The sequence below is a fragment of the Erythrolamprus reginae genome, chromosome 3 (assembly GCF_031021105.1).
Source record: "Erythrolamprus reginae isolate rEryReg1 chromosome 3, rEryReg1.hap1, whole genome shotgun sequence".
In the NCBI taxonomy this organism is placed as follows: Eukaryota; Metazoa; Chordata; class Lepidosauria; order Squamata; family Dipsadidae; genus Erythrolamprus; species Erythrolamprus reginae.
In genome coordinates, this window is record NC_091952.1 from 228,081,098 (window position 1) to 228,093,137 (window position 12,040).

The 12,040-nt window shown below is 41.9% G+C and overlaps 1 protein-coding gene across 1 annotated transcript in view; it reads left to right on the forward strand.

The window, feature by feature from the left end:
* The first annotated feature begins 307 nt into the window (after window positions 1-307).
* Window positions 308-12,040, forward strand: part of LAPTM4B (lysosomal protein transmembrane 4 beta) — a 71,404-nt gene continuing 59,671 nt past the window's right edge. Inside the window, exon 1 of the mRNA XM_070749230.1 lies at window positions 308-605. Within this exon, the coding sequence (XP_070605331.1) occupies window positions 510-605 (96 nt within the window). The 5' untranslated portion in view covers window positions 308-509. The remainder of the gene's footprint in view (window positions 606-12,040) is intronic.

Genomic DNA, 12,040 nt, shown 5'->3' on the forward strand with positions numbered 1-12,040 from the left:
CTCACAACAACAATAGTACAATATAACAAATCTAATACAGTATTTAAAAAACATAGATTGATGATAGATAGATGGATGGATGAATGGATGGATGGAGGGAGCGAGGGAGGGAGATAGATGGATGGATAGATAGATAGATAGGGAGGGAGCTTGCTTCAGAAATAAAACGACGGATAAAGCTGAAATCATTTCACATCATGGGCGCCCGACCAAGGCTCCGCCCCTCCTCTTTGGCTGGCTGGAAGCCCGATGACGTCATGGAACGGAGGGTTCCCCCCCTCTCCCCCCGCCTCCGCCGCCTCTCCAACTGATAGAAGGCGCTGCTGGCTGCATCCTCTCGCCTTTCGCCTCCGTAGGAATTGCGCCGGGTGGAATCCGCTCCTGCAGCCCGGGCCAGGTTCTTCTCTCTCGCGCGCGCGCTCTCTCGGGCCGTCCTTAAAGGAAGAAACCTGGCGCTCGGCAATCACTGCGAGCGGGCCCGGGAGGCGGTTCGGAAAGAGGCGACCAAGATGCTGGGCTCGCCCTGGACTCGGTTCTACTCCAACAGCTGCTGCCTGTGCTGTCACGTCCGCACCGGGACCATCATCCTGGGCATCTGGTATTTGGTAAGGGTCGGCGGCGGCTGGAATCGAAGGGGTGTTGCAAGGAGGCCAGTAGCGGAGCTGGTTTTCTCTTATTGGGCAGAGAAGCGGGGAATGGAGGAGGGGGGGGGGAGACTTGGAACCGCACGTCCTCGGTTGCCCCCTTCCTTGCCTCCCCCTCCCATGGCGCCAGCCTCCTCAGTGCCGCAACGCAAACGATCCTCTAGGTCAGGGGTCTCCAACCTTGGCAACGTTAAGCCTGGCGGACTTCCACTCCCAGAATTCCCCAGCCAGCAAAGCTAGCGGGGGATTCTGGGAGTTGAAGTCCGCCAGGCTTAACGTTGCCAAGGTTGGAGGCCTCTACTCTAGGTCGTGGCCTCTTGATGAAGAGCAGTGGAAGGGCCCTAATTGCTCTGTCCTACTGAGGCTGCATTGTAGGTTTGATTAAATGCAGTAAAACACTCGGGATGGTTTATTTATTAGTTGGATTAATTAATTAATTTAATTTGATTAAATGCAGTAAAATACTCCAGATGGTTTGTTTATTAATTGGATTAATTTATTTATTTAATTTAGATTAAATGCAGTAAAAAACTCAGGATGGTTTACTTATTAATTTCATTAATCAATTTATTTAATTTGATTAAATGCAGTAAAACACTCAGAATGGTTTATTTATTAGTTGGATTAATTAATTTATTTAATTTGATTAAATACAGTAAAATACTCCAGATGGTTTGTTTATTAATCGGATTAATTAATTAATTGATTTGATTTGATTAAATGCAGTAAAATAAATGCAGTAAAATAGTAAAACAATGGTTTATTTATTAATTTGATTAATCAATTTATTTAATTTGATTAAATGCATTAAAACACTCAGGATGGTTTATTTATTTCTTAATTTATTTATTAATTTAATAAACAATAATGCACTCTTGATGAAGTGCAGTGGGTGGGGGCGAATTGCTCTGTCCTGCTAAGGCTGCACTCTAGGTTTGATTAAATGCAGTAAAATACTCGGGATCTTTTATTTATTAATGTATTTATTAAATTAGTAAATAAGAATAATGCACACTTGATGAAGTTCAGTGGGGGGGGGGAATTGCTCTGTCCTACTGAGGCTGCACTGTAGGTTTGATTAAATGCCGTAAAATACTCGGGATGGTTTTATTGGTTCATTTATTTATTCATTTCATTTATATGCCGCCCAACTCCCAAAGGACTCTGGCCAGCTTACAAGGAAGCAACATCTAAAAAAGGAACAGTATTGTTTAAAAAAAACAATTAAAAACCCGTTAATAAAATCATGGACATCTTTTGCGGCCGGATCTAGATGATGTATCATTTGATCGAAGGCCTCCTTTGGATTCCTTTTCTCGGAATCTGACTTTTGCAAATCAGGGTTGCACCGGGGGGGGGGGGGGGGTGTTGGGGGTTCCTTCTCTCTGTTCTTCCTCTGATGAACTGGGCTAAGCCAGGTCCCATCCTCAAAAAAACCACACACATTGGGACACCCCCCCCATCACCATCCGATCTTCAACTCGAGTCTCTGTTGTACTGACCACAAAATGGACCCCTTCATCAACTGCTTTTGCTCTTTCTCTCTGGGCAGCAGAGCAGTTGTGAATTGGATCAGAGCTCATGTTCTCTGGAACCCCGTCTCTTTTTTCTTGGATTCTCTCTTTTTCCCCCTCTTCACTGCCGTGCCCAGAAATAAAAGACTTCTATCCCATCTCTGTATTAGTTAATGAGTGAGGTGGAAAGAGTCCATTGCTACTTTAGACCGTAAAAATCCTGACAACCTTTCCTTGGTAGCCAAAAGCTCTTGTTTGCCGCCCAGATTTACCTCACGAATGAAACACCTCAGGGATGAAATTCCAGGACAAGCTAGCCGAGTTTTTTAGACTAATGAATTTAGTTTGTGGTGAGCTGAATAATACCTTTGTCTTTGTTAAATTATAGTTCCCTTTTATTCAGTGCGCTACAGTGAATTATGCCTGCTTCACTTAACTATGGATGGATAGAGATAAGAGATGAGAGATATAGAGACGAGAAGGGGTGAAAAAAGAGGGAGGGAGGTCTCAGTCTGGCACATTTGACCCCCAATTCATTAGAAAAATGTTTGCTTTGGAAAACGGATTCTGATTCTTCCTGGAGAAACATAGAAACATAGAAGTCTGATGGCAGAAAAAGACCTCATGGTCCATCTAATCTGCCCTTATACTATTTTCTGTATTCTATCTTAGGATGGATATATGTTTATCCCAGGCATGTTTAAATTCAGTTACTGAAGATTTACTAACCACGTCTGCTGGAAGTTTGTTCCAAGGATCTACTACTCTTTCAGTAAAATAATATTTTATCATGTTGCTTTTGATCTTTCCCCCAACTAACTTCAAATTGTGTCCCCTTGTTCTTGTGTTCACTTTCCTATTAAAAACACTTCCCTCCTAGACCTTATTTAACCCTTTAACATATTTAAATGTTTCGATCATGTCCCCCCTTTCCCTTCTGTCCTCCAGACCAGTGATTTTCAACCTTTTTTGAGCCGCGGCACATTTTTTACATTTACAAAACCATGGGGCACATTGAGGGGGGGGGGGGACGCTAAAAAATATTGGACAAAAAAATTCTCTCTCTTCCTCCCTTTTGCTCTATTTCTCTCTCCCTCTTTCTCTCCCTTCCTTTTTTTCTCTCTCTCCATCCCTCTTTCTTTCTCTCTTCCTTCTTTCCTCTTTTTTGCTCTCTTTCTCTCTCCCTCCCTACCTCCCTCTATGTCTTTCTCTCTCCCACCTTCCCTCTCTCTCTTTCTCTCCCTCTCTTTCTTTCTTTCTTTATTTCTCTCTCTTGCTCTCTCTCTTGCTTTCTTTCTCTCTTGTTCTCTCTCTCTCTCTTTCTTTCTCTCTCTTTCTTTCTCTCTCTTGCTTGCTTTCTCTCTTGTTTTCTTTCTCTCTTGCTTGCTTTCTCTTATTCTCTCTTTCTTTCTTTCTCTCTTGTTTTCTTTCTCTGAGCTTCGCGGCACACCTGACCATGTCTCACGGCACACTAGTGTGCCACGGCACACTGGTTGAAAAACACTGCTCCAGACTATACAGACTGAGTTCATTAAGTCTTTCCTGATACGTTTTATGCTTAAGACCTTCCACCATTCTTGTAGCCCGTCTTTGGACCCGTTCAATTTTGTCAGTATCTTCTTGTAGGTGAGGTCTCCAGAACTGAACACAGTATTCCAAATGTGGTCTCACCAGCGCTCTATATAGCGGGATCATAATCTCCCTCTTCCTGCTTGTTATACCTCTAGCTATGCAGCCAAGCATCCTACTTGCTTTCCCTACCGCCTGACTGCACTGTTCACCCATTTTGAGACTGTCAGAAATCACTGCTCCTAAATCCTTTTCTTCTGAAGTTTTTGCTAACACAGAACTGCCAATACAATACTCAGATCAAGGATTCCTTTTCCCCAAGTGCATTATTTTACATTTGGAAACATTAAACTGCAGTTTCTGGAGAAGCTGAAGAAAGGAATCCACTCTGCTTGAATATCTTGCTGTGTCTATTTAAATCTACGGTGCATCCAGAAGACCTCAAAAAAGGTTCTTGTGGAGCAGGAAAAGATGGCTAAGCAGCCTGTTTCCACTTGGCAGGTCTCATTCATGCATAAATAAATTCTAAGCATTTACTCAGCGGCAGAACGTGGTGCAAGGTTTCTCCATCCTTCTGCCCTTACTCCAGGATGCTTGGCAGATTCCACCCCTCCTTTGTTATTCTGTCCTCCTTCTCCCTGTCTACTCCAGCTGGTTTCCAATATCTTGGCTCCTTGCCTTGCAAATTGGCACCTTGCCCTTCCTAGCATACTGCTTGCATCTTTTCAGAGACTTCTGTGGGATGCTGACTTCAGCGGCTAAGGCTGCTTTTCAGAAGAGGGGTTATTTCTGGAGAGCTTAACCCTCTAAAGAGTCATTAGCAACATAATTCTTTTTGAGATGCAGTAATGCCCTTCCTGCTGCTATTTGTAACCCCATGGGCAAATTTCCTTCCTCTCTTTATAGAGAGACCATAAAATATTCTAGGTGAAGCATTTAGGGAGCATGTCAGAAAAACAAAGGCAGAATAAAATCCATAAGTTACCTGATTTAGCAGGTAATGATTTGAAAGCAGTGAATAAGGCCAGATTACTTCCCGGCCTGAATGGTTCCTGTTCTGAATAAGTGTATTGCATATACAGTGTTCCCTCGATTTTCGCGGGTTTGAACTTCGCGAAATGTCTATACCACGGTTTTTCAAAAATATTAATTAAAAAATACTTTGTGGGTTTTTTCCCTATACCACGGTTTTTCCCGCCCGATGACGTCATATGTCACCGCCAAACTTTCATCTGCCTTTAATAAATATTTTTTTAAAATAAACTTTAATAAATAAACATGGTGAGTAATAATCTAAATGGTTGCTAAGGGAATGGGAAATTGCAGTTTAGGGGTTTAAAGTGTTAAGGGAAGGCTTGTGATACTGTTCATAGCCAAAAATAGTGTACTGTATTTACTTCTGCATCTCTACTTCATGGAAATTCGACTTTCGTGGGTGGTCTCGGAACGCATCCCCTGCGAAAATCGAGGGAACACTGTACTGTATATAGAATAAAATAGAATAGAATTTGTTATTGGTCAAGAGTGATTTATTTATTTATTTATTTTAACAACAACAACAACAACAACAACAACAATAATAATAATAATAATAATATATTAGATTTGCATGCCGCCCCTCTCCGAGGACTCGTAGTGGCTTACAATATTTATTTATTTTATTCTACTTTTATGTGGCCCAATCCCGAAGGATTCAGGGCAGCTTACAACAATATAAAAATACAAATACATTAAAAAAGAAGTCAAATCTGGAAAAATCTCAAACTATAATCCCGTTTAAAAAACCCATAATTCAATCAATCAAGCAGCACACATACTTGACATTCAATATAATTGACACACAAGGAATTTGTCTTGGTGAATATGCTCTCAGTGTACATAAAAGAATATATACATTCATCAAGAATCATAAGGTACTTAATGATAGTCTGGGTACAAATGAGCAATCAGATCATATTAGGAACCAGTTAATATAAATTGTAAGGATATAAGCAACCAAGTTACAGTCATACAGTCATTAGTAGGAGGAGATGAGTGAGAGGAACGATGAGAAGTTTCATAGTAATAGTAATGCAGCCTTAGTAAATAGTTTGACAGTGTTGAGGGAATTATTTGTTTAGCAGAGTGATGGCGTTCGAGAAAAAAATGTTCTTGTGTCTAGTTGTTCTGGTGTGCAGTGCTCTATGGCATCATTTTGAGGGTAGGAGTTGAAGCAGTTTGTGTCCAGGATATGAGGTGTTTGTACATATGTTCACAGTGCTCTTTTTGATTCATGAAGTGTACAGGTCCTCAGTGGAAGGCAGGTTGATAGCAGTGTTTTTTTTCTGCAGTTCTGATTATCCTCTGAAGCAGAGGTCTTCAAACTTGGCAAGTTTAAGACTTGTGGACTTCAACTCCCAGAATTCTCCAGCCAGCATAGCTGGCTGGAGAATTCTGGGAGTTGAAGTCCACAAGTCTTAAACTTGCCAAGTTTGAAGACCTCTGCTGAAGTCTTTGTCTGTTTTCTTGAGTTGCAGAAACCAGACAGTTAAAGAGGTGTAGATGAAGACTGAATGATTCCTCTGTAGAATTGTATCAGCAGCTCCTTGGGCAGTTTGAGCTTCCTGAGTTGGCGCAAAAAGAACATTCTTTGTTGTGCTTTTTTTATGACGTTTTTGATGTTAGTTATCCCTTTTAGATTTAAATTTGAAGGTCTCTACTGTTGATACTATGTTGTCTAATATTATATAGTATTATAAGTGGTAAAAGTATGGGCAGGTTTCTCCTAAAGTGTACCACCATTTCTACAGTTTTGAATGTATTCAGTTCCAGATTATTCCGCTCACACCACAGTTGTTCAACCTACCATCTGTATGCATATACATCATTGGTGTGTGTTGTGGTTGGCTCTGGCCCAGCTCCTGCCCCAGGGAATGTGAAGGTGGATGCAGGGGAAACTTCAACATGTTACAGGCCTGTGTTATTGCCGACACAGTCAGTTCAGAGTTTAGTTTCCTCGGACGAAGAAGAAGGTGGGAGTGACTTGGCAGAGGGGGGCTTGGCACACAGCCCAGGCACTCAATCTCCCTTATCTTCCATTGATTCAGATGAAGACGTTTTGGATCCACGCAAGCGCAGAATTATGCGTAGAAGAGACCAAGTAAGGACATATTACAGGAGATAAGAGCGGCCACCTGTGTTTGGGTGGGGCTCCAGTAATTAGGGCTGCTGCTATAAATAGCAGCATGTGGGTTTGGCCATTGTGGAAGAGTATCTCATCGCAGTTCGTCAGGAATCCTGTGTTGCTGGTTTCTGGACTTTGTTGATTTTTCACGCCTTTGAAAACAAAGCAGAGCAAAGTGTGTGTGTGTGTGTGTCTGTGTGTGTCTCACTTCTTTGGAAGAAGAAGGGGTGTGAAGTTTCTTCACAGCTGCTAGCTAAGTACTTAATGACTGCTTAAGGTTAATTGTACAGACTACCCTGTTGTTTTGCAATACAAAAAGAGTGCTTAGTTTATTTTGAATTTTGGGATAAAGAACATTGTTTTGAATTTTCAAATGTGTGTGTGTCTGAAATTTGTACCCTTGAATTTTCGGGAGGCTCCTACCAGAGAGCCCGGCAGAACAGTGTGTATGTGTGAATCTGTGTGTCTGTGTAAGTCTGTTTTTTTCCCTGAACGCCATCACTCTGCTAAACAAATAATTCCCTCAACACTGTCAAACTATTTACTAAGGCTGCTTTACTGTTACTATGTTAAATGTAACTATGTAGCTATTCTGGGGGAAAGGCAGGATATAAAGCCAATAAATCAATCAATGATTAATTGTAAATCCTGCTAAACTATTACCCCCATCGTCCATAGCAGTTGTGTATGAAGTAAGCATTTAGAATTTAGATATTGAAAAGTCACAAAAGTGATCCAGATCTGAGCTTCAAGCACCCCGGAAAGAGCCACATATCTGATATTCATTTAAAGAATAGTACAGAGTGAAGTGATAATCATTTGGAAGAACAACTTGCCAAAATTTAAGTGCCACTTTTTAGAAAAACCCTGGTGGATGGAGGAGGCTCTATGCATTGCAGCAGAAGGTCATGGCAGTGTAATTATGGATTTACTTATTCTCATGATCCAATCAAAAGCAGCTCCTTCCAAGTTTCCAAGGCTTCTCGGTAGGAGACTTAAGAATGTACAGTACATCCTTAAAGCAGCTGTCCCCTGCCCTCCTTATCTGAGACTGAGTTCACTCGATTAATTAGGATGTTCCACCTGTATTTTCTGTTAAACTTTTATTGGCATTATTATCCCTTAGAAAGAATTATGCACCCCATGATCACCCAATGAGTACCCAGCTAAAATATGGCTCTCAATACACGAAGCTTAATTCTATACATGCTTCTGTGCATCTCGGTCTCGGTGTATTAGTTTGGACTGCATGTAGATTTTAATGGAGCAATGTTTGGTCTTTTTGTAACATATCTTTGGTATATGTGGAACTGGCATATAAGAAACCTATTTTTGTATTAGAATAAGAGGCTAAGATGAATGAAGAATTCCAATATTGGAGACACATTGTCCATCTCCATGACTCTGAACAATAACACAGAAATAGCCTGATGGAGATTAGATCTGGGCTAAAATAAGATTCCCTTCTACACCTATTTCCACTTCGGTAGATATCTGAACTTGCAGTAAAACCTTAATTTTTGCCTGTAAAATTCTGGAAGCCTTTTCTAGAATTAGATTAGATTAGATTTATTGGATTTATATGCCGCCCCTCTCCGCAAACTCGGGGCGGCTCACAACAATAGTAAAAACAATACATAGTAACAAATACAATGCCTACCAATCCAATTACAATTTTAAGTTAAAAAAAATATTCATAAAACAATCCCAATATATATAGAAAACAGGCACACAGTCAATCAATCAAACGGCAAAACAACATGGGCAAGGGGGAGATGTTTTAGTTCCCCCATGCCTGACGGCAGAGGTGGGTTTTAAGGAGTTTACGAAAGGCAGGGAGGGTGGGGGCAATCCTAATCTCAGGGGGGAACTGGTTCCAGAAGGTCGGAGCCACCACAGAGAAGGCTCTTCCCCTGGGTCCCGCCAGACGACATTGTTTAGTTGACGGGACCCGAAGAAGGCCGACTCTGTGGGACCTAACCGGTCGCTGGGATTCGTGCGGTGCCATGAAGGGCTTTATAGGTCATAACCAACACTTTGAATTGTGACCGGAAACTGATCGGCAACCAATGCAGACTGCGGAGTGTTGGAGTAATATGGACATACTTAGAGAAGCCCATGATTGCTCTCGCAACTGCATTCTGCACAATCTGAAGTTTTCGAACACTTTTCAAAGGTAGCCCCATGTAGAGAGCGTTACAGTAGTCGAGCCTCAAGGTGATGAGGGCATGAGTGACTGTGAGCAGTGAGTCCCGATCCAAATAGGGCCGCAATTGGCGCACCAGGCGAACCTGGGCAAATGCCCCCCTCGCCACAGCTGAAAGGTGTTTCTCTAATGTGAGCTGTGGATCGAGGAGGACGCCCAAGTTGCAGACCCTCTCTGAGGGGGTCACTACTTCCCCCCCCCCAGGGTAATGGACAGACAGATAGAATTGTCCTTGGGAGGCAAAACCCACAGCCACTCCGTCTTGTCTGGGTTGATTTTGAGTTTGTTGACACCCATCCAGGCCCCAACAGCTTCCAGGCACCGGCACATCACTTCCACTGCTTCGTTGACTGGACATAGGAAATTGCATGAATTATAACTTTGCATTCAGACCAAGTCTTTGGCCTAAGAATAATTGGCCTCCAGACCTGTCTTTTAAAAAGCTTTTACAAATGTTTATGAATGAGCTGTTCAGATATGAAATGGCTTGATGATGGCTATTCTGATATTATGGAGTTATATTGAGTGCTATTAAGAATACTTTCTGTCTGGATCTCATCTCCTGTGAATATTTATTCAGGATAGGAAATGGATGTGAGCCATATTGAAATGCAATATAAGTTGATGTTAATTCAACTTGCAGGTGCACTTATTTAAAAAGGGTAAGAAAATGCTTTTTACTTGATGCCTCATCTTATTATAAAAGGATAAGAAAATGCTTTTTGCTGCCTCATCTTATTATAAAGAAAAAAAAAGAACAACAATGCAAGGGATTAAAACTGACACTCTGCCAGGAAATGTTATTCTTTCTACAATCTCACTATATTAAAATGCATTGTTTATTTTCTGAATTCAAGTGACTTATTTGCAAGCTTGTAGTCAAATGGCGAGATTTATTTATGCCCTGCATTTATATATAACTTTCCAACTGAAACAACATGCCTGTTGGCCACTTACAAAAATTAAAAAGAGCACAAAAAATGAATAATATGTGAACATTTGGTTCTAAAAGTCTGTTAATGCAGAACATGGGTAAGAAACCCTTTCAGAAAACTATCAAGGATATTATAGTATGATAATACAATGACAATATTAATAATATACGTGGAAAATTGGCAGGGGTATCTCAAAATAGCTTGCCTTAAAACCGCGGTCTTCAAACTTGACAACTTTAATTCTGGGAGTTGAAGTCCACAAGTCTTAAAGTTGCCAAGTTTGAGGACCCCTGCTTTAATGTATTTGTTTGCTTATTATCATTTTGTACAGCCACTTCTCCAAAGGACTGTACGTTCAATAGGATGAGAGGCAGTAAATGAAAAGAATCTATAAAAATGCTGAGTAGTAAATGGATTTAACTTAACCTTCTGAGGTAATTAGGCTGCCAGGTATTGAATAAATGACTTTCTTTCCTACCCAGCTCTCTAAGGATATGGTGTTCAAAATAACTGTTAATGAGTAGTGTTGGGCGAACCAAACTTGCACAGTTCGGGCTCGTACCGAACTTTGCGGTGTTCGGCATGCCGAACCCAAACTTTTAAAAAAGTTTGGGTTTGAGTTCCGCATTCATGCTGAACACCGCGAAGTGCTGCCGCCCGACTGTCATCTGCTGAGAAGAAGAGGAGGAACCGGGTGCCAGTGGCGGCGGAGGAAGGCAAACACCGGGGAGCTGTCGGCCGGTTGGGAGGCTGGGAGGGAGGCGCAAAAGGAGGCGCAAAAGGAGGCGGGGAATCCCACAATGAGATTCCTGAGGCAGAGCTTTGACGTCACAGAGACTTTTTCCTGGCGCGTGGCTTTATTTCGGCCGGCCAGGAAGAAGTCTCTGTGTAGTCAAAGCTCCACTCCTGGAATCCCATCATGGGATTCCCCACCTCCACGCACTGCTGCGGCGTCCTTTTCTGTAAATTTTTTTAAAAAATTTTACGGAAAAGGACGCAGCAGCGCTGCAAGCAAAAGAAGGTAGGGAATCCCACGATGGGATTCCGGGGGCGGAGCTTTGATGACACAGAGACTTCTTCCTGGTGCATGGCTTTATTTCCAGAAGTGTTTAGGTTCGGGTTCAGGTTCGGTGAACTTACCCAAACTCCGCCGCCAAGTTCGGGTAAGTTCACTGAACCCGAACTTCGTTGGGTTCGCCCAACACTATTAATGAGGGGTGTTCAAGAGACTCCCAAAATCACTACCTTAACAACGGCAGTGATTCACTTAACAATTGTGCAATCAAGGTCGTAATATGGAGCAAAACTCATTTAAGAACTGTCTCACTTATTAGCAACAGTAATTTGGGGCTCAATTGTGGTCATAAATGTGATTGTTTATTCATTCATTCATTCAACGTCTATGCGGCCGAATCCCAATAGGACTCAGGGCGGCTTACAAAATATTAAAATACGTTACAATAATAAAAGAAGTCAAATATTAAATATTAAAACAATGAAAACCCCAATTATAAAACCCACAGAGCAAACAATCCAATCAACAAACATGTATGCCACTCAAACACAATTCGGCCATAACAGATGTAAATATTCCCAGCCCCCAGGTCTGATGGCAAAGCCAGGTCTTCGCAGCCTTTCGGAGGGCTAGTAGAATGGGAGCAATACAGACATCGGGGGGGGGGGGGGGGGGGGGTCCATAGAGCCGGGGCAGTCACAGAAAAGGCCCTTTCCCGTGGTTCTGCCAAGTCGACGGGACCTGGAGAAGGCCAATCCTATGTGGTCTTATTGGTCTCTGGGGGGTATGTGGCAGGAGACAGTCCTGTAAATAGTCTTGTCCTAAGCCATAAATTGAGGACAACCAGTAATAGACCAGGGAAAATTGGAACTAGTTTATCTTTAGTACCAGGTTTAGCACTTTAGGACTGAACAGAATACCTCACAGTCCTCTGAGAGGTTCTTTAAATCCTATATTTATAATATCTCAATTCTTTTTTTTTCTTCTGTAAAAC